We start from the raw sequence: 26903 nt of genomic DNA on the forward strand, positions 1-26903 counted from the left end.
GACACTTGTTACATGGCTTAAAATAACGGCAGGACATCAGACAATATTCAGGCAGAACTGGGACTTGTCCGGTCAAATCTTTGCCTTGCCAGTTATTTTGACTAGTAACTTTAAACAGAAATAAGGTATGACTAAGCTAAAACTATTTTGGCCTGTGATCATGACCAGCGACTGATCTGCCTTTATTTTAAGCCCTCTTGTTAGCTTTAGTTCATGGGTTAGAGGTCATTGTAGAGGTCTATATTGCTTTGTTTTCTTGGTCATGATGAAAAATGTTGAGCAGTACCTCACTCCACCTAGGTGTATGTGTGGATATCCACAATTTATTGACAAATTTCTGGAAAGATAATTGGAGGTGTAGGGGAAGGGGAGACAAACCTAGTTGGACTAGTATCCCATACAGGGGTTACTCATACTGCTAGCCACATTTATAATATCAAAAAAATGCAGTTACCAGCAAGGATGGCTTTATTCTAACCCCTTCATTGTCTTTCCTTGTCATCAATGACATATCTAATTTGATGATAAGATACTGGACAGCACTGCTAGGGGGAATGGCAGTCATAGATTCTCAAGTATTGGTGCATTATTCACCAATCAAATTTTGAGGCCAAAAGTGTTCACGAAACCTCCCATTATCTTTACTCTAAGTGATTTTATTGGTGTGTTTCAGGTTATCATTGAAAAGCTTGATCCAAGTTCTATTGATATTACAGAAACACAGGACTTCCTTACACAATATTTCAACACATGAAGTACTACAAAGAACCCTGACCTATACAAGAACAGGCAAACACACACCGCCTACACTATTAAAAACATCAAATTTTGTTTCACGGTGGCATTGTAAACCATTCCCTGACTCATCTTCTAATGTACAAAATGATGAAAAGTGTACAAGTATTGCTTGTGATGGCAAGTTTTTATACGTGACATGTTCTGGTGGGAAAGGTTTGGCTAAGATTGGTACAGGAAGAATGGGTTCTTTCAGGTACTGTTACATAACAAATTAATATGTTTATTTGGGTTACTGGTAATGATTATCATTATCATCATCATCTTCTTCATCATCATCATCATCATCATGCATTATCATCACTGCACCACATCATCACCATCAAAATTATCATCATCTTCATCATCATCATCATCTTCATGCATTAACATCACATGCACCACATCATCACCATCACCATCAAAATTATCATCATCATCATTATCATGTATGATCATCATCATCATCTTCAAGCATTATCATCACATTCACCACATCATCACCATCAAAATTATCATTATCATCATTATCATGCTTTATCATGGTCATCATCATCAATATCATCACCATCATCATCTCTTCATAATCATTGTCATCATCATTATCATTTATTTAAAACTGATAATACAAATTCAGTACAATTAGATATCGCTGCCTTCAATTTCTACCCACTGAGGACTGAATTAAAACTTGGGTCTATTAATTGTAATTATATTTCACATAAGGCTTTTTGGCTGGATGCTCAAAAAAATCCTAGGGAAAAAGATTCCAAAGAAATATAGCAATGATAACCCCTTTGATTTTTTTAGGGACAACTTGCCGTAAGAGAGGTATCTAGTATGATGGGTTTAATCAGGGAGTCAGAAAAAAAAGTTCCCCTCAGCCCTTAATTTGCTTTTATTATTTTTTTATTGAACGTATTGGGAAAATGTCCAAAGGGAGTGGCTTAATTCAGAATCTTCTTTGTTTGATTTCAGAGGATTATTATACAATATTAATTTATCTATTGCTGCTGGATGGGTGGTTTGGAATCATGGCTTTCTCATATTCAGACCTGCAGTATTTGATACAAATAGGAAAGTTTTTTGCTTTATGCTGGACCCATCTACATTAAAGGTTTGTTAGAGTTATAACATTAATGAACATACATAAAATCAAGCCAATTCCCATTAATAAAACCCACACCCTCAAGCCTTGTTTGACTTTTGTAATTGAAGCCATTTCAAGTTAATACTTGATATTTTTAGCAGTTATGTTGACATGCTATGGTATTGCACCTTTTTTCATTTTTCTGTGTGATTTTGCGCTATTCAGACTTTCCTTTGAAGAGCAGGCATAGCTCAGTTGGTTATTTATCAGCCTTGAGAGCTGGAGGTTCATGATTCAATCCTCAGGTTCTCTATAATAGTTTCAATTTCTCTCTAATCCATGTAACTTTAGCTTTGACTGCTCTCAAAAACAGCACTGGTGGAGAGAGAGGTGTAAAGTGTGCACCGTCGGCTTCCATTGATAGCAGTTGGATTTTAACTGACATTAAATGTACTAGGTGCTTTACTTTTACTTTATGCTTCCCTCCTTACTGGCCCATCCTCAAAATCCATCCCACTCCCCCCCTGTACCCCTTCCCACCCATTAATGCTCCAGTTTCAAGTTCCCTGTTGCTCAGGGTAAGCATCAATTTTGCATTGAACATTCACCTATTCTGATTCCAGTCGAGGTCCATGGAATATTTAAGTCTGTGTATTGTTGAATTTGTGCACTCTTTTCTTTACCATTGGTTTTGTAAATATTTTGAAGCTGAAATTAGGCTAAATTTAAGTAGATAAATCTCTACAAGTTTAAGAAGGGAAAATAATTATTTAAAACTCCTTAACGTGTGTTGATTTTGTCATCAGATAAAGTGCAATGTTGAATTCAAGGATTCTCTTGCAATAACGAACCAGGATCAAGTTTGTCAGGTCTCAACTGTGCAGCTGACTAGTGATGGTGTTCATCTGTACTGGATATTCACCCTGTCAAGCATGCCGACCGACCAACCACAGGAACCCCAACAAGATCAGTCTGCATATGATCTGTGTATCTGGGGATTCAGACTAGAGGTACGATTAAAGCATGAAGTTATTTGATAATCTTAAATAAATGCCTACAGTATTATGTGTTACTAATATTATACGACTAGCTGAGTGAGAATTCCTGCAATATGATTGGTGGAAAAGAATTTATCATCGTGGGCATCATCATCAGAATCTTCGTCATGATCAACATCAACATCATAATCACCAGAAGCAGCATCATTAGCTTCAGCATCATCAGCATTCATTATCCTTATAATCAACATCAACATTATCATCATTATCTGCATCATCAGCATCATTGTCATCATCATCAGTATTATCATTATAACCATTAGCATTGTCATTGTCATCAGCATAATCAGCAGTATTATCATCATTATCATTATCATCAGCATTGTTATTTTTATAAGATTTCTCATATCTCATGTTCAAAATATCTAGGAAATAGAAGATGAAAAAACCATGTCACAAAAAATAGTAGCTGTGCCCCTCACACCACACCACATGACTATAGATCTTGGAAGAGTGGATGAAAATGATGCTGCTGGACTAAAGCAAGCTGCTCAAACCCCCATGAATGTACAGTTCAGTAAGTACGGTAAACTGACTGCTTGCATAGTGTTTTACTTGTCATTTTTGAGAATCAAGGGTGACATATAACACCTGCCTCTCACCTCTCACCTAGGATTTGCCACTCATGTGAGTACCCTAAATGCTCGTGTAATGCCTAACAAGCTAAATTACAATTAAATCTGTGAGTTAGCTGTGCCTTGACTTTCATCAGCCTGGACCAAACAAAAAAATAAGTGTGTTTCCTGTTGCATGAGATAAATAATTGGGGTCAGTGGGTCGGGGTTTTTTTTACTGATACAACAGTGAAAATGTTCTTACTGGGAACCCTGTGGTGCATTTGGGAATGATTAAAATATTGGGGTCAGCAAAAATCGGCAAGAAAATTAGGGTTGGTTGCACAACAGGAAACACACTTATTTTTTTGTTTGGCCCTAGGGGTTGTTTCAAGGTTTATACTATTTAAAATTATTTACTTTATACAGAAATGAGCAATCTTGGACTAGCAAGAAATAATCTGAGCAAGATACCAATGTTTGTAGCAAGTGATATGCTAGTTTTAGTCTTACCACACTACTCTTTGACAAATAATAAAGGACACCTGGTGCTGAGAGCTAAGAGAAGTAAGTAACTAAAGTGATTATCAGGGACCATAGAACATAGGGGGCTAATCTGGGGGGTCAGGGGCAATGCCCCTACCCCCTGAAAAAGATTCAGGCTCATGGGGATGCCATTTCTAGTGCTGCTGTTTTGAGGGGCAATCACAACATATTTATTGTTGTATCAACATTTTTAAAACAAGGGAAGGAGGTCAAGGGAAAAAGTGCCCACCACGCCCCATTCCTCTGCAATGGCTGGTCAAACTTCTCCTCTGCTGCGATATGACTCATACACCTTACAGTAAGTTTCTCTAATATTTATGACTAGATCCAATCAACTGCTGCTTTTCATTGGTTGATGACCATTGTATCATAAGAGAGAGTTTGATTGACACTGACAATAGTGTAGATTCTTGGCAGGACTTTGGAATAACAAGACTTGGTATGTAATAATAGACCCTTTTGGCTTGTGCACAATGTTTTCCTATTTCAGGCAATGTTTCACATTTCCACATCAGAAGACACATGAATATGAATACAACTCGAACAAAGAATCTTATTCTCAAGAGAATGGCATATGATCTGAAATGGGAAAAAATTTCACCCAAACTACATTATTGAAAGAGGTCTGTTGCAGGATAATTTATTATTGTCATATTTGTTCCTTCTGTTCCAAAACATTTGATCCTCTTGTCCTCATTGGCTATGGGACAGCAACCATTTTTTCTATTCCCTCTTTTTCTGAGGGTCAATTCATCAAATCTATTACTGGCTTTCAATTATTCCCAAGAGAATAAAAGAACAAAAGACAAAAGGGTTTTGTTGAATTCATCCAACATTGTGGCTGTGAAAACCATCAATATCTTCCATGCAATGTAAATAAATAAAAAATTTTTTGTTAAATCTGTTTTTTAGTGAAACCAAATTGATACCTATTTTTTTGGTCATCAGGTGTTTGCATTGACCCCATGGATGGAGCTATCTGGACGTATGGTGATGGCCATGTCTGTGAGTGGACTAACACTGGCTATCCTAGTATGAACCAAGTGAAAGATCAACTAGCAATAACCAATGACCCCTTTGGTAAGTAATGTTCACAACAAGTTCAGCTGTGTTGTATCGGCATAAGCAATCACAAGCTAGAAACGACTCGTGAAAATTCGTAAATGATTCACAAATCCTTTGGGACATTTCGAATTCAAATATTGATTAGGTACAACCACTAGTGCTCTATCAGAACAGTATACATACATTAGTGGTTGGATCTAATGAGCATTTTCATCGTAAAGTTTGTATGGGGTTTACTGTACAGGATATTTTCATGGGGTAGGGGGGGGGGGGGGGGGGGAGGAAAACCTTGGGGGGCGACAGAGAAGGGGAAGCTAAAATGATGAATTAGAAAACCACAAAGCATAAGGGAACAGGCATTTCACCCTTGTTGACAGCGAAGAAAACAAATCAATAAGCGCTAGATTACGAACCCCTGTTTGAATCCATCTATCCTGTCACTTCCAGGTCCATTAGAGGGTGATCAAATGGATGTCAATAACGTGATATCCTCCATAGCCATCAAAATAACCATACTCTCCAGAAGTCTAGAGGCCCAGCTCAGCGCACTTCGCCCAGTGAATCCTGACACGTTCACAGAGGCATTACTTGATTCCAACTATCTTACCTTGATCTACGAGGCTCTACACCTTGGGATAGTCAGTAAAAACCACACCATCATCTTGACCGTGTTACATGCCCTTCAACCGCTGCTACAACTGGCTGTAACAAGGCGCATTAAGCTGGAAAACCAATTGGTCAAGGACCTGAGATCCCTAGTGTGGATGTTGGTGTGCACTTCTACTGAGAGTTACAGCCGGCAGATTCACAGACAAGCCTGTCGAGTGTTTGTACGTGGATTAAGCGTGTTTTACCGCGGATCTAAAGAACAAAGCGCGCTACTCATGGTGTTACTCTCCGATACAGATTCGAAATCCAATGGTATCTTCTTGATGAGAGAAATGCTCCTGAGAGATATGGCTGCAAAACTGGTGAACACCGAGAAATATGTAGACTTTCCCAACAGGTAAGAACATCAGCTTACAGTCACGGCTTATCAATAGCACGTGCGGAATCGTCGCTGAGACGAAGTAGGTTTTGGTAGACGTCAATCAAGGTGTTTCCATGACGTTCCATAGCCCGTGACGACGATTCTGCGATTCCAGTTTGCTGACAATGCGAATTGCTGAAAGCGTCGCTCAATGCTAAACAACATTATAACGTTTCAAAAGCTGATTTTACTTTTACGTTTCGCGCAACGGTTGCTTCGCGTGTCCAAGGCCTTACCACGTTACAAGAATCAACTTTGATAAATGACTCATATCTTACCAGGTTGGCATATGATGTGGAATGTAAGCTGATCAAGGCTTGCGTCATGGTATCAACCACAGATATTCTGCAATGTGTAAATCTTGCTGAGGATGATTTGGCCAAATTTCTAGCAGCACAGCCTGTAAGTAGCATGAATCATACAAAAATGTAAAAACCCCTGGCACTAAATCCCTACCTCGGTGACAAAACCAAGAAAAACATAACATCAAAAAAAGTTTCCTTCACATTGGACATTGGATTCAAGAGCTTGGAACTAATAATTTCCAGCAGAACGCGTGTTTTCCCTTGAGTATTATAATTTTATCAACATATTTGTGCTTGAGAAGATATGGCAGTATGGATCAAAGAAACTTATTCTCAAGGGAATGACACGTGGTCTGAAATAGAAAAACCTTACGCTCAAGCTAAAGAAGTCTTACTGTTGGATCCGCTACTGACCCCATACACCTTCATCTCTCAATACCTTACGTTCACTTATTTTGATAGGATGTCTCGGCCTCATTACAGTACATAACTACACTGGTTACCAAGACATGGAAGGAGTTGATGCTGTCTGAGGACTGCACCATGGAGAGTTCTCTTGTAGAGGTAACTAGAATGATCCATGCTTCACTTCTACTGACCCCATACTCTTTGGTGTTTCCTAGGGAAAGAACAAGGGAACACCAACATTATAGTACCAGGGGTATTTGATACAACAAGGCCTTGGCTATAAGCAACGTATCCGTGGGGTGTTCCCTGGAAAAAGAACAAAACAAAGCAACAGTTTTATATAGTACCAGACGTACCACATGTATTGCTGGCTTTCACTTGACGTCATTTCCTGTCTTGTGTGGAATGTTCATCAGCTCAGTCACAAGTTTTCAATACATTTGTCAATAGAATTCTTTCTAGCTGACCGCACATGGTGGTCAGTGTTTGGCCACCATTTGTAGCAGATAATAAGATTCAAAGGCCCCGTCCACACGTATCCGCAAATTTTTGTATCCGCAATTCTTTTTTTTAAGGATACGGGTTGCGTCCACACGTGTCCGCAAATTTTTGTGTCCGTATTCTCAAATTTTACGAAAACGGATACGTGTGGACGGTGAAAACGATTCGAATACGCTGCTTGTGGACGCAAACATTTTCGTATCCGCAAAAAATAATTTGCTGATACAAAAATTTCCGGATACGTGTGGACGGGGCCAAAGACTTTTATCAGCTGATTGAAACCCTGCAAAAGCCGCACCTCCTTGATGGCTTTATCTTTGTGTCTCTTGTATTTATTATCAAAATATAATAAAGGATTTCAATAAAGGAATGTGGTGGGATATTCCAAGAGCTCTTTTGTAAAAGGAATAATTTATTGATCTAATTTTGATGTCAGATGTCAGAGTTTGTAACGAAGAATGTAGAGTCGATCATGTTGGCTAGCAAGATATTAGAGGCGTCTCAAGAGGTAATTGTTTGTATTATTCATTGACTATAGCGTCGATATGAAATGACCATAATTGGGTATAGTCGAGGGAAATACTTACGGTACGCTACCCATGAATGAACGAGTAAACGAGTGAAGGGAGGGAGGAAGGAAGGAAGGAGGGAGGGAGGGAGGGAGGGAGGGAGGGAGGGAGGGTAGGTAGGAGAGAGGGACGGACGAAAGAAAGAAAGAAAGAAGAAGAAGAAGAAGAAGAAGAAGGAAAAAAAAACAAACAAAACAAAACAGATAAGTGGACGGAAACTTACTCTCCCGTGTCTCTCAATTGGCTATCTTTCTAAACTGAAGTAAGAACGCACACATTTCGGTTTTTAGGTATGAGAGGCCATATTGCACCTCACACTGCCTGCTAATAAAGCACTTCTCTGATCGAGGAAACCCTTTTGTGGTATCTATTACATTTTTAAATATTTATTCTAGCTTCTTGAAGTTGTGCTAGAAGCGCTACAAAAGCTACAAAACAACAGCCAAGAGGTTGTCTGGTCTAGATTGGATGGTCTAGAGAAGGTCATCAAGGCAACGCCTGTTGGACAACTGCTTCTGTTTATGGTGACAATCATGGCAAATCAGAAGTTCTGTAGTCTTCCATTGGCTAAGAGTTTACTATCTAGGGTGACATCTACTACTATTACAGCTACTAAAGTACGTGTGGGACTACCCAATACCTTTGACTGTCAATTTAGGTCTCCTCAAAATCTCAAGATACATGATGTTGTTGATGATGGTGTTGATGATATTGATGGTGAAGTTTATGTATGATGATGGTGAAAATAAAGATGACGGCCGTGTTCATGGGGGGGGGGGGGGGGGGGGTTGGTGGTGGTAATGATGATGATGGTGTTGATGATGATGATTGTGGTAATAGCAATAACGATGATACGACGGTATAATGATGGTCATTATAAAAATGATGATAATCCTTGTTCCAAGCTGTATCATAACTTTCCCATCTGTATTTTCCAGGCTGCGAACCTCTTCCATCACATGCGGGCTGCAGCGAACTCTAAGTCTGATGATTCTGTTCTGATGCCAACTCTACAGTCCTCGTTACCACAGCTCACCCCCTGGACACATTCCTGTATCGTAGAGAGCATCCATCCAATACGCGATGATTATAGGTACTCCAAGACTGTGACATTCAAAGGTGCTAAGTGCCTTTACCTCAAGTTTGATCCCAGATGTGCTACACAGTATGAATACGACAAGGTAGGAGTGAACATTTTACAAATCACTAAGCTATAAAAAGTGGTTTAAGGCAGAGAATTTTGATCATTTACCGGAGCATTCTCCGATCCTCGACCCCTAATGAAACCCTTGCAGCAAATAGACTCTTTTTATGTTGACCCCTATTGAAACCCTTGCAGCAAATGGACTCTTTTTATGTTGACCCCTATTGAAACCCCTGCAGCAAATGGACTCCTTATATGTTGATTGCCCATATGTTTAATGCTAGTCCCATTATTTATGTTGTGCACGTAATAAAGTTCATATAGTGTGCATTCAATATAGGTATCAAAATGAGCTTTATAATCACCATCAGCGGTGGACTAGAGAGCTACACATCAAGGCATCATTGGTAGTCACAACAGCTTACAAAAAAGCATGATTTGATAATTGAATCGCATGATTTAATTCATGCACAACTGAGTGCGATGATCTTGCATGCTCAACCGCATAGCTTACAAACATGCATGATTTGATAATTCATGCACTAGTGCGATGTACCTTGCATACTGCATACCTCGAGTCTGTTCAATGATAATATGCATCTTGTGTTACTCATCTAGGTCATGGTGTATGCTGGTCCTAATACTACGGCAGCTAAAGTAGGCGAGTTTGGTGGGAATGTGTATGGATATGGCAGCAAGGGTGTAATTCGTTTGGGGTGGCCAAAAGACTTCATTACGGTAAGGGTTTTTTTCTTGCTTTTATTTGCTTATTGTTATCGTTATGATGATGATGATGATGATGTGGTGGTGGTGTTGATGATGATGATGGTGTTGACGATAATGATGATGGTGGTGTTGTTGATCTTGATGATGATGATGATGGTGGTGGTGGTGGTGGTGATGATGATGATGTAATCATGATCCATAAAATGTCCTATCCCCCAGGTTGATGGAGACAGCGTGACATTTGTATTCCAAGTAAAGAGTACCCGCGAACGAACCACACCTGACAAAGCAGTTTGGGGATTTGCTTGTTCTGTGAGCCTCAAGGTATTAGTGCTGACATGAACAACGTGGGATTGGGTTTGGTGCTGGCAGCATGCTACTCTTTCCTTGCTTCCTTCCGTCCGTCCTTGCTTCCTTCCGTCCGTCCTTGCTTCCTTGCTTCCTTGCTTCCTTGCTTCCTTGCTTCCTTGCTTTCTTGCTTCCTTGCCTCTTGCTTGCTTGCTTGCTTGCTTCTTGCTTGCTTCCTTCTTTGCTTCCTTTTTGCTACCTTCTTTCCTTCCTTCCTCCCTCCCTTCCTCCCTTTCTTTTTTCTTTCCATTCTAATAAATTTATCGGTTTACAGAAAGGACACAATAAAGACGAAGATGTCGCTCTTCCAGTGTTGACAGACGTTGCTCTAGGCTTGTCTCATCTCAATTATAAACTCTTAAGTGTGTTATACGATGGTCCAGCCACTATCAGTGAAGAAGAGGCCTGCAGTCATTTACTCAACTCACAACTTTTACAAAGGTAAGGACATTTTACAAAAGTCTACGGCCATTCCAAAAATTGCTTGCATAGTGAATAACAGCACAGTTTTCGTAAAATTGTGGAAAATTCATGGTTATGACGTATTCTGTCTTTGACAACGCCGAGCGTTTCTATTGGACTAGCAGTAATATCACGCTCCGCTATTGGTTCAAAGGATGTCGTTAATTTCTTACCGTGACTGTGCCACGTGCCCGCATGAACCTTCACAGTCACACCACATCCACTCAAACGAGAAGAGGCCCTACCAACCTATTGCAGCCAACACGTCTGTCGTGCCATCAATACGTATTTTTTGAGCTTTAACATGGCAATAAGGAGATTGACTAGAGTTCATTTTGATATCCTTTTTGTCGTTAATTAAAGGTGTATTTGGGAGGAAAGCGAAGGAATGTCCTTACAAGAATCACAAGCAAATGGAATCAAAATAACCATCACTCAAGACCAAGATCAGCCCCCTACGACCACACCCAAGGTCCTACCACGACAGCCTCTCTCCACAGAACTCACCAAGAGGATTCGGAACGCTTCAGGGATACTTGCACCTACCCTACGGCCAAGTATACGACATGCCCTAGAACCAGAAGCTATCGAGGAAGTTGTTCTAAGTGCTGTTATACGACATCTGAATCTTTACGATAAGGTGCATGGTCTAGAGCTTCTACAGGTAGCTAATGCTGATAGTACTGAGTATGTTAAGCTTTGTGAAGTCATGAGGGAAGTGTTCAGGAGGATCGATGGTATTTTGCGACAGCTACAGGCGATGGCGGAAGTGGAACTTCGGTGGTCGCAGGAAATAGAAGACTTGAGGCAAGGATTGTTGCAGCCTAGTGCGGCATTCTTTAACGAGTACCATTTACAAGAGGTAAGTATCACAAAAAAGCTTCGTGGTAAATTAGATGTCTCTGGTGATGCCTCTGGAAATGCGCGCGCCTCTTATAAGCCTCGGTGTAATAAAATGGTTTCCCATTTATTAATAATGGGATTATCAGTGGATTCCACAGAGTGTCTCTTCTTCCACTAGATTCCAATTGGAATTTAGAAGTTGATTTTTGCGGAGGGTGGAAAGGCAGAGAACCCGGAAAACCCTTGAAGCACAGGAGAAAACCAACAAACAACTCTACTCACATACGACACCGAGCTCAGCGGGACTTGAACCCGGGTCGCATTGGAGAGGCGAGCGCTCTCACCGCTACGCCACCTGTGCTTCCCATTTCAAACCATGTGTCACTCTCTTGAGAATAAGACTATTCTCATACGCGCAACATCTAAACAAAGAAATGATTCTCAAGATAATGATACGTGGTCTAAAATGGGAAAACATGACACCCAAGGGGTGTGTCGATGTTAATGTGTTTCAGGTGAAGTCCAAGGATCTAGAGTTGCTTTGTAGTTTAAAGGGAATCGTATTCGACCCCATGGAACAAGAACGAGTTGTTGGCAAGCTTATGTAAGTCTTATGAATTGACATTATTAAGATAATGTATTTATCCCTTGTCGCCTTATTACATTCCTTGTCTCTTATTTCCTTCCTTTCTTTTATTCGTTTTCTTTTTTTCCGTTGTCTTTCTCCCTCATTGCTCTTCACTCCCACCCATCTTAAATTTCTAAATAAAAGTAATCTTGTGTTTTATTGTGTTTGCTTTTCTAAGGAATAAACGAAATAAAAGGAGGTGCATCTTTTACCCAAATATAACTTCTGCTATTTTTTTAACTAAATGTCAATTTTTATTTACAGACAGCTGTTAGAAAATGAAGCAAAAAGTCGCACAAATGATGACTCGGAAGATTTATTAGAACGAATGCCGAAGACTAGAGCCTTGAGGCACTCCATCATAGAGTGCGGGGAACTTCTGTGTAGCGTCACGATACAAAGTCCTTTGAAGAAGAGAGGCCCTCCAGGCAGAAGCGTCTCACATGGCACCTTTGTTCCTAGGGCTCAAGGTGGGCCACTTCTCATCATTATGTTACGTGTTATACACGGGATCGAAAAAAGGCGACCTATTAGAATAACTATTGTTCTGCACTGACTAGCGACTGACTAGCCTCGTGTTCACGTGGAAACAAAAGTGTTTTCACATGTATGCGAGGCTAGACAGTCGCTCGTCAGTCCAGAACAATAGTTATTCAAATTGGTCGCTATAATTCGATTCAGTGGATAAACGATGCGCTTTGATCAGTTCGGCTGTAGACACAAGTCACATTCTATTGCGTTGATCAATTTGTTTCAAATTTTTACAATATGAGCGATTGCTTTCGGACAACCGATGCATGTGAAAGTAGAAAGGTATTTTTTGGAGCATGCATTACTGAGTGTTTTAGGAACAAGTGTGGTTTAGTTGCTCGATGACCAGTTAGTGCCGGGGACGGACGGATTAAATCAGTATTTACTGCTACGTTTTTTTGGAGTTTGTGTTCAAAATGATAGACAGATGTCCTATATTTGAAAGTTCATAACTAGCATGGACATGGTTTATAGCCAAATCAAGATCTTTTAAAGAAACGTTATACAAATTTTAAACAAATTCCAGCAACAAAAAATTAATTTACGCAAATTTTCTTTGCATAAAAATAACCTTTTTTGTCATGTATTTTGATCTCGTTCCTTTTTTTTTGCATATAATGGCTGATAAAAGATTTTCTTTCTTAGATTATGAACATCAACTGTCTGATACCAGCTCTGTTAATCGTTCCTTCTCCGCACCAACCCAACTCCATCGTTCCATGTCCGTACGTGAAGGCGCGCAAGATCTGCGCAGACTCCAACGATGGCGAACCGCTATCCAGAAAAAGAAGCAAACGCATGATGTGGGCTCAAAACCTGACACAAATGAAGACAACATGGAATTGGTGTCGATTATGGATGATATCTTTGCATTCATTGGCAGTGATCCTGATAAAGAAGTAAGTGAAACACCAAAGTGTAACATGTGACCTCAGAAAACATTAGACCACTTTCATGTGACTTCAAAGCTGCTCAGTTTGGAGGACAAAATAATTTCAATCTCATGAGAATTGGAAATTTTATTGAGTTCCATTCCGACGTACTGCAAGGGATCTATTTTAGGACGTGTGCTAACAGGTCACTTGACCCTACCCCCAGTAAAACAATGATAGTGTCAAAATTAACCCTAGAAATTTAAAGAAAAGGGTAAGGTCGTGTGACCTCTTTTTGCAAGTTCCCAATTAGTTTACCATAATTTTGGGAATACGTAAAATACGAAGTTACTTTTCGTTGAACGTTTCGAAAACTGTGATTACATCTGACTCCTTCAGCAAGCATTCTTTCGTTTTTAAGAAACGTACTCAGCAAGCACAGGTCGCTGGTTCTTTTTGTGGGGCAGAAAAGAACGTCTTCTTGCATGGTGTTGAGGGAAGGAATGGGTCAACACGGTGAGAAAATGAGCCATATATGAAAAAAACGGGGTTTTGTGTAATCACATGACGGCACCTATGTTGGATGGCAGAAACAACTCAATCGTCTTACATAAGAAAAAATTCAATTCCCAAGAGTAAAGGGATTCTATTGTTTTGCCATCCAACATGGCCGCCGGCACGTGATGGTGCAACATGAAAATGTTAATGCAAACTGGATTTGTTTTCCAAATTTAAATAACAAGATATTCATAGACATATCCTCATCATATCCAAATTTTCTTGAATTTCTCCAAATTTAAGTAACAAGATGTAACGTGCGCGTATAAATATCTTTTCCAAAGGTGTCATACTCAAGCTTTCTATCAGCCGCACGTCTGCGCAACGAGCGAGGTTTGTCTCGTGTACAAGCCCTTCTACACATGCATGAACTCATTGGTGTATGTGCTAACATACCGGGACACGTACCTCAGCTCATCATTACTATTGCTTCCATACTCTCACAAGGACCAAGGTAGGAATATTACTTTATTTTCTGTCTGTTCTATCCTCAAAGACAAGGCATGAGCGAAAACAAAGATTGCACACGCTCTTACCTAGTAGCCGGCCGAATTTACCGAAGACTTTTCCTTTCCTAAAAAAATGTTACTCGTAGTTTGAATCCAAAGTTGGATTTGAATCCAAAGCTGGAAATGAATTTCACAAAATGTCCAAAATTTGTAATTCTCAACAATTTAGGCAATTTTTTAAATTAATACAAAGACTTAAAGCAGCCGAAGTATTAAATGAAACGTTGTGTAACGGTCGTTTAAATATGCATTAATCCTTTGAAATATGCATTATGCACGCATGCGCAAACTTGTTTCTTTTATTTTTATTGTAAGTATACGACAAAATGCTTTGATTGAATTAGCGATGGTTATTGACCAATTTAACTGAAGTTATTGTTAACTATTTTTAGGATCGAAGAGCTTAAATGTGGTGGTATGGCTACTGCTGTACGAGAAGAGTTCACCAATGTTGTCCAGGCGCTTCTCCAGCAAGCATCAACCGATCCTATAGTATACAGTAATAGCATCTTAGTTCTGTCTGTCTGTCCATTCTCATGGCAAGAGGAGCGTTGCGTGATTCGTAGTGGCCTTATTTCTTTACTGGACCGACTCTGTATACTAGGACGTGACCAGTCACAGTCGTCACGCAATACGGCTTCGATGGCTTGGGCTAGTTTTCAAGTCCTTTTGGATCGATTTGTCCAATGGGAGAATGATGACGGTATGTAGGTCATAATCTATACATGGAATTATGGGGATGCATTTGGCGAAATCACCATGTGCCCAGAAAATCCGTGATAAACGCGTTAGAGACCTGGGGTGCTTAACATTTACCGGAAAAACCGGAAATTCCGGTTGGAAAACAAATGGTGTGTGTCATTCATATCGGAAAGTTCCGGAAAACCTCGGTCTTCCGATTGAGGTAATCCACTTTTCCCGCTCTTTCCGGTTCTTTCGGTGTATGTAAACGCGTGTACCATTTTTCGAATGTCAAAATTTCCCGCTCTTTTCTTACCTTTAGCGAATAAATTTCAAATCGGACGCAAATCGGATGGTAAGCACCCCTACCTTGTTTTAGCCTTGGAAAGGATAATATCTAAGCTTTAATGTTTCTTTAATGTTTTTTGAATGTCACTTGTTCGTCTTTACAGGTTATCAAGCCGATGAGATTGAATGGTCAGGTTTAGCATACCAAGTGTCTTCACTGATAACAAACTATCTTAACTTTGTACTGGAGGAAAGTCGTAAGGAGATCACAAGAGCAAGGGATTCGCTGCAATATATCTTGAAGTTACTGCAGAGCATTGCAGGGTAAGAAATGACTCGTATATCTTGGTCCCATGTAAATCTAATGGGTAAACAGCAGATATTTATTTTGTCGTATGATTTTTTTCTTGTAATTATTCGATTGCAAGTTGGCCTCTTTGCAGGGAGCTTTGGTGCCATTTAGCAAAATATCTCTCATTAGCATTCATTATTAACGGCACCAAGATGGTCGCCATATTTTGTCTTTTGACTCTCTTGGGAATGCTTGTAACCTATCAACAAGGTAGTTTATGGTTGCAAGACTACTTCATTTAGCTGATCGTAGAATAAGAAATTATGGAAAACCAGAGGGTCTTCACTTCCATCGATACCCTTTCCTTTTTCCTACCACCCAACCTTCATCTCTTGACCAACATCGTTCTTGTTCACATCGACCTTACCATTAAAGTTGAGTATAATATATTACTTCTTGACATTCTTGGTCTAATTTCTTGTAGAAGTAAAATGGGAGAAGCTATTTTACAGCAGTCCTGCACCGTCTCCACCCTACTAGCTGTACTTCTAGATCCTCGAGCTCCTCCTAAACTCGTACTAACGGTACTAAAGCTCTGTCGGGCAGCTCTTCCTCTCATGACGACGAATAGCTGCGAACAGCTAACGTTACCTGTCACGGCAGAACGATATCTGAACCGTGATGATAACGCAGCAGATCTGAAACCTGTGCTCAAGGTTGCCAAACTTCTGTTAGCCAAACTAGGTGATTTTATATTACCCTGTGTCCAAAATGGAAAGAGATTGCAGTATGGTAAGAATGGTAATTGTAATGGAGGTGTTGAAGGAACGGCAAATGATACCGAGAAGACGGAGCAGTACATAGTGTATGTGCACAAACGAAGCGATCAACCTTCACATGAAGTCGTACAGACGATCGTCAGGTGAGTGGCAAAACAATTTAGTGTGTATTCGTAATTATTGCCTAGAGAATTACAGCACGATTGGGATTTCCGCGGTAATAAACGAAGAATAGCGATGTTACAGATTACGGATCTGACTTTCTTCATCATATATGCGCGCAAACACTAAGCGCTACTTCGTCTTCTGCGTTACCGTGTACAGTACGTACACGGTAACACTGAAATGGCTTCCTGGTGTCTTATAGCAGTTTATGCAATCACAACGCGTAGTTACGGTAAAAACTCTGACCCCCCACAAGTTCAAATTTTAACTGATAACCCTCCCCTGTAAAGCCCTAGCCCTCCACCCCCCTCCCCTCCTAAAAACGTACTATCCCTCATTTTTTTCCTCATTCCATTATTCATATTAGTCATATTGGTCATCGGTTTGTTTTTCGCGTGGGGCTTGGTACCGAGGTAGACCGTGCCGTGCGTCTCGACCACGAACTGACTGAAAACAACAAAGCAGTGATCATGACAGATGTTTTTAGTGCCTGTGTGACCAAAGCCTCCAGTCTTGCAGCGATGGGCCTTGTGACTAGTGTATTACCTGCGTATCATCGACAGCAAGAGTCTTTTGATAAGGGACTGGTATCGAGTGAAAATGTCTGTAGTGTGCGCAACCAAATACTGGCAAGGTGAATCATAGTTAAACTAGTATACTTTAATAATTATCTACTGTTTGTTCTACTAGTATGGATAGTGAACATTTTTCTTGGGTTTTTGCTCATAATCCTGATAGATCCCATTCTTAAAATCAAATGAAAAGTTCGTTCGTTCGTTCGTTCGTTCGTTCGTTCGTTCGTTCGTTCGTTCGTTCTTTCTTTCTTTCTTTCTTTCTTTCTTTCTTTCTTTCTTTAGTTAGTTCGTTCATTTTTTATTTATTTTCATTTAACTTTTTTTGTCCCGTAATCCCTTAAACTCATTTGCTTCTTTCACCATCATTTTTTCCTTTCCTTCCTTTTTCCATCTTCGACTTAAGATGTTTTGTGCTTGACCACTCAACCAGAATATCGAAAATTGGCTATTATTTACTGACCGTTTCTTGATCTTAGTGAATCCTGCCGTCCGTTCGTGAGCGGTCAAGTAGCGCACACCATGGCGTCTGAAGTAATCTCTCTTTTACAATCGCTTCTCACATCGCCTTCCTCGGATGCCGCAAAGCTTTGGTCCTCTGCAGTGAAACAGGTTCTTTCCGACGCCCTAAATTCAGTGTCATCATTGATGGAGCGTCTTGGAAAAGAAATTGACCGTTCGATCATGCACCAAGGTCAGGAGACTGAGGAAGATGAAGAGACGTTAACTGTAGCAGGTGAAGAGCTGATGATGGTGTCGGGACAGGTTATGGCTGCACTGTGCTCTATGGGAGGTTTCAATCATACTGTCTATGCAGGTTGTAATGCTAAGGTAAGTACAGTAGACAAATGGAGCAGTTTTCTTACGACTGTGAAAAGCTCGCGGCACGAACGCGGTCCTGACACGGCAAGGCCTACAAGGACACAGAACGATTGAGTGATGAATCATTTACTGCGTGAACGCATTATGCGGCGCAGTTACGTTACAAAATTTAACCGTTCGGTCGCGGCCATCAGCGAACAATCGTGCGAGGATGTTTACAAAGTCGTGCCAAATCTGCCCTAAAGCATATGGCACAAACAGACCAACCTTTTACGTGCGCATGTTATTGTATGTCGGGTTGATGTTCTTAGTTGGCTTCAAAGACGATAATTAAAACCAGCGTCTGTTTATGCGGTGAAAGGACTTTCTTCTTTTTATCACAGTTCTTCTCCTCATGCTTTGAATTTAATTCATAGATCATCGGGGAAGACATGGTTGCTATGACATGTGAAGTGATGAGCACGTCTGATGGAATGGCTACTATACTATTGGATGATAGTACACAGGCTGAACGGTTACTTGATATTCCTCTTGTACGGCTGGAACTGCCTCACAAAGAGGTAAGAAACTATTCATTCGAATCTTTGTCTTTTCCTTGCGATTTTTAAAAATACATTTTCTCAGAAAGAAAGCCCTTTACACAGAGGCGATATTTAATACGAGACAATTTCTCTCATATCTTGTCTAGCGAACAAAATTGTTGCACATTGTATGTTCCACGCGGAAATTCTCTCGAACTTGTCTCGCGCAGAAAATTCTTGCATGTTGCAGAAAGTAGGATGGATTTCAACTTTTCCTGAAACAAAAAATGCGCAAGAAGTCGTACGCGTACAAAAAGCTCGTGTCGTAATCTGTAAATTATCGTTATTGAAATTATAATTTGCGAGGCAAGTTGGCAAAGAAATCGTTGTCGTAATTTTGAAGCAATTTTGAATGTCAGTTGAACGACAATTTTGTCTAGGGTAGATAACGTTTTGACGTGACGTACCAAAACAATACATTTTCTATCCTCCGGGAATTTAACTCTATTTTTATGCAAAAATTGTGCTGAAAGTTTTTATTGTTTTGTACACAAATGTGACTGCCTTCTCACGTGAGTGAAAAGTATACGCTCTATTACCGCACCTTAGCTCTGCAGTATTGACCAATGTGTTTGCCTAGTGTGAGTTTCTTATTGTTTTTCTTATTGCCAATGTACAGCCTGTTTCCCTTAACAAAGTTGAGCTAGTCGAACAAGCGATAGAGTCTCTTTATTTGATCCTAAAGACACGAGATGTTACTCTACCCAAAATCCCTGAATCAGAGGACAGTAATGCTTTATTACTTGAAACCTCAGCTGCTCGGGTACTGTGTGAGCTGAAAACCAGGTACGTAAAGAGATGTAGTCATTTGTGTTGAGGCTTATTATTATGAATACAAAAATATTGTGCATTGAGAGAAGAGTTCCAATTGTAAAGTCAGGGGAAATCTAGAATTTTATTCAAGGTAAGGGAATTGTGTATTTGGTCATGCAGGAAAATTGTTAAAAGATGTGCTAAAAGTTGGGGTTTCTGAGCCACTATGCAAGCAAAGCCTTTTTAGGAATGTTAGTTTCCTGTGGAATTCTACTACCCAGGCCCTGGAACGGAATATAACCCTTTTTGTGGCTTAGGTAACCTGTGAAGTTCGTGCAAAAAATGTATTTTAATTAGGGGACTTTATTTTACTAGGAGATTTGTCATTCACCCAGGTTGCGGATGAATGGAATTTCTGTCCTCAGTTCCCTGTTTTTAGACTGAATATCTGTCATACTTGTTTTCCTATAGAGCGAGTATGGTATTGACCTGCCAGATGAAAGACCCCGTGTTCTGTGACGCCTTCACCAGCCACCATTCTCAACCCTTACAAACAATGAAAGCCCTTGCAGACCTGACAGACCCAGGCAAACGTCTAGCAGTCCTCGATTCACAATGCCAAGAACTGCGAAAACTCTTCAAGGACTTGGTCAAACCTGTAGATCGCAGACACAATGGAAAAACCAAGCCAGTTGCTCTGGATATAAGGAAAGAGTACCCTCCCATAAAGGGCGTGGTCTTCACCGAGGGATACAGGGTGGCTCATATGATGGTAGAAGGAGAAAATATCCAGAATTTGCCTCGCGGGGCATATTTATATGCAACACAATCCATACCACTCAAGGTGAATATACACTCCTTAATTGTCATGTGATTATTATTTAATCGAAGTTAACGTTGAGAGCCCTTTAGCACGAAGTTCTTGCTAGGTACCGCAAACCTCAAACTGCAGTTTGACGTCAGGCGTTTTCCTTCAAACTTTCGACATTTAGCAAGACATCATGACAAAGTTGCGGCTAGAAGAGCCGCCCTATTAAATTCTATTGGTGTCGAGTGTTTCTCCGTGTTTGCGGGCGTGTTTCTAGGCCTGATGCCTAGCGGTTAGCGGTAAACTTGCTTCTAAAGGTCTCTAATGAGTTAATGGTTGTTGCTTAAACGTATCTGAATTAGCGTGTTTGCTTTGCCCCGCGTGATTAACTTTGCTTGCTTGCCTTCATAATTGTCAAGTCCGTTTGAAAGTTTTATGAATTCCAAAATTTCCACTCTTAACATTTACAAAAAAAATACCCAAAATCTCCATGCTCGGCCCAAGATTTTTTCACTTTTTTGAAAACCAAGTTCCATTCATTCACTGGTGCTCAGCCTCCCGCACGTTTCAGTTAAGGTAAATTCAAAAGTTGAATCCCAAAATACATTCTGGACAATATAAAAAGTCCCTGAAATCTTCCCCGAAATCCTCATTGATAACCAAGTAGTTCAATCTTATCATAGGCACCCTCATATTACTGGGAAGTGGAGATACTGTCCCTGGCCAGAACAGATACCAGTAACTACGTCGGTAGTGGATCATCATTGTCAATTGGCATTGCGCCCACAATAAGTCATCCTGCTGACAAGTGGGCAACCCCAGTTGGAGCATGCGTACTCCATGAGTAAGTTTATGCTTAAATTACGTATAAATTAGTTGTAGTTGTTATTTTGTGCGATGCTGTGCCTAATTTTATCCAAAGTGGGCTTCCTGTGTTTTGTTTGAGAAACGAACTGGCCTATAGCATGTGCACGGCACGGTACTCCGTGACATTGTTTTCGCACAATTAATCCAATCAGAATGCTTAGATATCTACACGGCCAGAAAAATATGGTGCTTCTACAGTAAGGCTACGAATTTCATTTCTTTTTATCACTATTTTTTGAAATTATTTTATAGTAATGGGATAGCAGTGCATTACAAACGAGGAGGATTCACCAATTGGGAAACCACCAATACTGGCCTCACAATACAAAACACTCACGTGATAGGATGCAGCTACACCAGATCCGAAGATGATGTCGACCATGGCAGCGTCTACTTCACTCACGATGGTCAGCGGTTACCAGGTGTATTGCATGGGGTCAGAGCTGGTTTGTGGCCTGTTGTTCATCTACAAAGAAAGGTTCGTTGAAAAAATATCAAAATATAATTTAATCACTCCGTAGCATGACTTGACCTCGTACATGTCTCGAGATTTAAATCCTTCATTTCCTTCCGCTTTCCCAATCGTTCTGTTGCGAGTAGACTGACTGCGTACCGCGTCCTATTTGTGGGTGACCTGAGTATCAGGCCCCAGGGGAGGGTAGGAGGGAAGGGTATGTTTCTATATACCCCTTGCAGCACGTCGGAATGATGCTCAATTTGGAAGATATAACAATAGGCTTTCCAATTCTCAGGAGATTGAAATTCTTTTGTTTTGTCCCCCAAATTGAGCTGCTTTGACGTCACATGCAAGGGGTCTATTTTAATCACATTGGTTATCGCTCTCTTAAACGTTATAGTCACGTCATCCTTTCCGGCATATTGGACGACAAATGTGAGCTTTTTCTTCCCTTAGATGTCACTGACACATGTATGAGGAAGAAGTATATGTACATGCATCCTGTAGACAGTTTATAATTCGCCGTCCAACATGGCCGTCTGTTGTCACGTGATCCAATGGCACATATACTTCAGCCTATTGGAGAGTATAAGGGGATTTTGATATATATATCTAAAGGCGTTATAGGTACAAGAGGCACTGCGCGCCTTTTAATAGAAGCAGACGTTGATTGTTGAGAAAGACTTTCTGCTGAATAACCAAGATAATTTTTACAAGATTCCTTCGAATACCGTTTTCTAGGATGTTAAAGTGCGCGTTAATTTTGGAAGCCATCCATTCGTGTACGCCAAAGGAAGCAAGATTCGCCAAGCAGCTGATCTGGCATCTGATTCCATGGAAGAAGTAAGACAGTTGTTACTTGAGCTGCCGTTTGCTGGGGTTGAGAACGATTCGGATGAAGAAGCCAGAGTGATGGCCCCAATTAAAGAGGTTGGGGAAACCAAGCTAAAGAAGATTCCAGAACCCTTGAGTCTGTCTTCAGACACTGATATCAGGGGTGAGTATATATATCTATCTGTGAGTTAGTCGTGCTCTGATTTAGATCAGCCCAGAGGTTGTTTCAAGGTTCGATAAAGTTAAGGCTTGAGAGATTCCCGATATTAACTTGTCATGAAACTCTTTTCCAGAGTATGATCCCAGTGCGTCATTGACTTACATGCTGTCCAGCAGCTGTGACGTCATGACAGACACCGGTCCGCTGTCCCACATGGAAGAAGACGATTCCCAGAAACAAATATTAGACTCCAAGAATGCGAGCCCAACGGAGCTTCTAGTTAAGGCCTGGGAGGAAAACGTTTTCCCAGTCATAAGTCGAAGATTCCGTAACGAAGCAGACAGACGATCGGGATTGGAGCAAATCCGTGGTGCTTTACAAGCCGGTATGCCAACATGTAGTTAAATTCTATTTAATATTTGCTGGGAAATGATCCCATCGTAAACAAAATGTCACCTCACCTAAAGATCACATGACATATTGGTGTCACGTAATCAATACTTGACCCCCAAAATCACGGGGCATTTGTTGTCACGTGATCACAACTTGGCCAAAAACGCAGTGACAGGCTAGTGTCACGTGACATTTTAGTGCTCTTATATTTACAGCATATTCACTCCATCGTAACATAGTTTTCAACTGAATTCAAAACTTTTCCTACTTAACAGGAATGATGGATATAGCGGTAGCAACTCTAGAAGACTTGTACGAAGACACTGGAGGCATTCCTAATACCCTAACTCTGCCTCGCCTAGAAGACGTGAAAGAGGACGCCAACAAGTTATCGGTCAGTAACATCAGGCAAGGTATGGCTGTTGTTGTGAGCTCCAAACTTAATGATACCTCGATGGCTGGGTTTGCTGTACCTGAGATGAAGAGGACGTATGGCCTTACTGGTATTGTACTCACCATCGATAAGGTAAATCATTCTTTTTTATCGTACTAGAGTGAAGGCATTTAACTCGTGAAATAAAAAATGTCGGTCAACGTATAATAGTCAAATAGACACAAACAATGGAATGGAATTAGGGCGTTCCACTGTGTATTAGTCTAATATCTATTTCACGGGTTTAGTGACTTTTACTTTATGGATATCAAGTGTATTTTTCCTTACTATTGCGGCAGCTACGCACGCCCAAACTTTCCTGGTCCTTCGCACTTCGTTTTCTGATTACTAACACTGCGTCAGAAACTGTTTACGACTCTGATTATAATTGGGAATATATATATATAAGCATATTATGCAAACAAAAAGGTATATATAACGGAATAATTTATGCAAGTATTTGCTTCTATATGTTTATTATAAAATATACATATATACATATATAACGGAATTTATGCAACTAACTACTCGCTTAAATTCTGTTATATACTACATACTATATAACGGAATTTATGCAACTAACTACTCGCTTAAATTCTGTTATATACTAAACACTATATAACGGAATTTATGCAACTAACTACTCGCTTAAATTCTGTTATATACTATATACTATATAACGGAATTTATGCAACTAACTACTCGCTTAAATTCTGTTATATACTAAACACTATATAACGGAATTTATGCAACTAACTACTCGCTTAAATTCTGTTATATACTAAACACTATATAACGGAATTTATGCAACTAACTACTCGCTTAAATTCTGTTATATACTAAACACTATATAACGGAATTTATGCAACTAACTACTCGCTTAAATTCTGTTATATACTATAAACTATATAACGGAATTTATGCAACTAACTACTCGCTTAAATTCTGTTATATACTAAACACTATATAACGGAATTTATGCAACTAACTACTCGCTTAAATTCTGTTATATACTATATACTATATAACGGAATTTATGCAACTAACTACTCGCTTAAATTCTGTTATATACTATATGCTATATAACGGAATTTATGCAACTAACTATTCCTATTGAGTTTAACGCGGGATTGCAACACGGCGATATTGCTTAGGCAAAATACTTGTGTCGAGGCTACACGAGTGAGACCCAGTAGTGAGAAGCCAGTAGGTCGGTCAAGCCCAGTTAATCATTAAAGACGTTCGATCCGTACTGTATCAAACTTGAAATTACGCTGTCAAACTTGTCAAAGTAATTTAAGACAAAAACCATGCATGTTGGACGTCAGTCACGTGGTGTTTCCATCTATTTTTACATTGCTACTTTTCACACTTTCTCATGTATCTTAACCAATCAGATAAAGAGGAATCAAATTGCACTAGTTTAATTCAACGCAAAGGTCTTTGTTTCATTCTTCTGCTATATCTACTTTCGATAGAGCTTCTCTTGTGCGATATTCCGTTAAATTTTTAAACTATGGATTTCTTTAACCCTTTTATGGATGTTGTTTTCCTCGGCGAAGACCGTTCAAAGGTAAGATATCTAAAGTACTTTTACAAAACATTTATAAAGAAGTCTAACTTGTTACGCACCTACAATTTCAAAGGAGTTTGAAGATAACTTGGCCCTGGTGAGGAACCTCGCCGACCAACAGGACGAGAATCTGGCGGACAACGCTTTAGAGGTATTAATCTAAAACGACTTCATTTATATTCAAAGTTAGGTTAAAGTGACATAATGGTCTTTTGTACTACTTTTAGGACTTTGAAATGGGTGCAGGGTGCGCGGACGTTTTCTTTTTCGGAGAAGACCGTTCGAAAGTAAGTAGTACTTCCCATACTAATCGTCGTGAATTGACCAAAGCATCGATTGAATCCTATTTTTTCCATTAGGAGTTTGAAGATCGCCTCAACTGGAAGAACTGCTCTTTATGCAAAGTCAAAGTAAGTACACTGTTTTGGCAGATCGGGTATTACGACAAATGATCTAAAATTTATGCCAACATTTATTATCCACATGGCGCGATAGTTGCTCTCACCATATATCGAAAAGCTAAATCAATGATTTTCCCTTTTAAAGATGCCAGCAGATGTGAGTTCTGGAATCCATGTAAAGGGTAAAAAGCACCAGCGACGCCTATTGGAACTTCCAGAAGAAAAAAGAGGCAGCGAACAACAATTTGTCCAAAGGGGGTCGGGCCCTGAATTGGTAAGTTTCTCATTCCAACTCATATTTCAAAATTATTCCCAGCTAATATATATATAATTCCTCCATACGCGTCGGGTCATTGTTCCTATTTTCGTATTTACGCTATCGTCATTTTACATTCTTCCCATATTTTTTTCTTACTTATATTTTTCTTTCGCGGCTGTATTTTTTTATTGAATTTAATTCACTTATATTTCAAGTGGTAGCTTCATCAGTATGGTAACAGTTTTCTTAGAGGCTATATATAGCTTAAAAAATACATAACGTAAAATAATATAAATCATGAACTGTGGTCTATAATAAAATTGTTGTATTCTCAATTAACCTCTTCCCTTTTGTTTATTATTATTTGCTGTTCGTAGAGGTTTTTTCACAATTTTTCCTGCCATGGAAGAGTGGGAGGGGGGAAGGAAGTGGAGTTCAGCAAAACCGCGTGACTATAATCTTTGACAACCCTAATAGGTATTTACCAGGAGTGTCAAAAATACATTTAGTAAACCCAAAAAAACCTTTGCTTTGCCAATTTTAAGTGCAATGGCTCACATTTTTATTCATTGATGTTTCATTAAGTTTTTGAATGTTATATATTTTCGCCAAAAAAATATTAATCATTTTATCTTATCGAGATAATAACTATTGTCGGACAGACATGACAGTTTTCATTACCTTGCTGTTCATAAACCCGATTACAAAGGGTGCATTCCCGCTGTAACTTTCTAGCTAGCTAAATACGATAACCATAGTGTGAACACGTTGTTCTAGCTAGCTAGAACTTGACCGGAAATGTGGAAATTTCAAACCATGCCAGGACATGGTGGTTTTGTTCGTATGCTCGTTAAGATATTAGGATACGTTTACGACCATTATTCGCGCTGGCTTTATAGTATAACACAAACAAAGTGTACATTTTCTGAAAGCTGAGTAAACATAGTTTATGAAGATCGTACAAACCAACAAGAATACTTCAGCTACAATATCGACATACTCTTAACTACAAAGTAGAATTGTGAAAACTCCGTAAAAAATATCTAACCTTGAATGTCCAATCGTACAAACCAAGAAGAATACTTAAACTACAATATCGAATGTCAACTATGAATTTTGGCATGGATGGAACGCCAATGATAATGATAATGGCTCTGAACTAACTTAAGCTGGAATGATGAAAAGGTAAATTATACACCGTGAAAAGATCTTTTACTCTGACGAAGGACTAGCGTCCGAAACGTCAGTAAGTTTTTTCATCTTT

General features: G+C 39.7%; 1 protein-coding gene across 2 annotated transcripts in view; it reads left to right on the forward strand.

Moving 5' to 3' along the window:
• LOC116294001 (putative E3 ubiquitin-protein ligase HECTD4) overlaps nt 1-26903 on the forward strand; it is a 51846-nt gene that overhangs the window by 926 nt on the left and 24017 nt on the right. For both annotated transcript variants that reach the window (XM_089032956.1, XM_089032957.1), the window contains exons 2-35: nt 674-991; nt 1753-1891; nt 2671-2874; nt 3292-3439; nt 3906-4043; nt 4348-4461; nt 4971-5102; nt 5535-6093; nt 6399-6519; nt 6885-6986; nt 7768-7839; nt 8296-8517; nt 8839-9081; nt 9663-9782; nt 9990-10094; nt 10393-10559; nt 10944-11442; nt 11939-12027; nt 12316-12521; nt 13228-13481; nt 14297-14466; nt 14914-15224; nt 15655-15814; nt 16267-16704; nt 17094-17360; nt 17778-18129; nt 18537-18680; nt 19321-19487; nt 19926-20298; nt 20946-21106; nt 21382-21607; nt 22328-22583; nt 22714-22965; nt 23249-23499. In XM_089032956.1, the coding sequence (XP_088889082.1) occupies nt 674-991; nt 1753-1891; nt 2671-2874; nt 3292-3439; nt 3906-4043; nt 4348-4461; nt 4971-5102; nt 5535-6093; nt 6399-6519; nt 6885-6986; nt 7768-7839; nt 8296-8517; nt 8839-9081; nt 9663-9782; nt 9990-10094; nt 10393-10559; nt 10944-11442; nt 11939-12027; nt 12316-12521; nt 13228-13481; nt 14297-14466; nt 14914-15224; nt 15655-15814; nt 16267-16704; nt 17094-17360; nt 17778-18129; nt 18537-18680; nt 19321-19487; nt 19926-20298; nt 20946-21106; nt 21382-21607; nt 22328-22583; nt 22714-22965; nt 23249-23499 (7480 nt within the window). The remainder of the gene's footprint in view (nt 1-673; nt 992-1752; nt 1892-2670; nt 2875-3291; nt 3440-3905; nt 4044-4347; nt 4462-4970; nt 5103-5534; nt 6094-6398; nt 6520-6884; nt 6987-7767; nt 7840-8295; nt 8518-8838; nt 9082-9662; nt 9783-9989; nt 10095-10392; nt 10560-10943; nt 11443-11938; nt 12028-12315; nt 12522-13227; nt 13482-14296; nt 14467-14913; nt 15225-15654; nt 15815-16266; nt 16705-17093; nt 17361-17777; nt 18130-18536; nt 18681-19320; nt 19488-19925; nt 20299-20945; nt 21107-21381; nt 21608-22327; nt 22584-22713; nt 22966-23248; nt 23500-26903) is intronic.

Source organism: Actinia tenebrosa, unplaced genomic scaffold (assembly GCF_029948245.1).
Source record: "Actinia tenebrosa isolate PJP-AT-01 unplaced genomic scaffold, QUT_ActTen_1.0 PGA_scaffold1__47_contigs__length_23844297, whole genome shotgun sequence".
NCBI lineage: Eukaryota > Metazoa > Cnidaria > Anthozoa > Actiniaria > Actiniidae > Actinia > Actinia tenebrosa.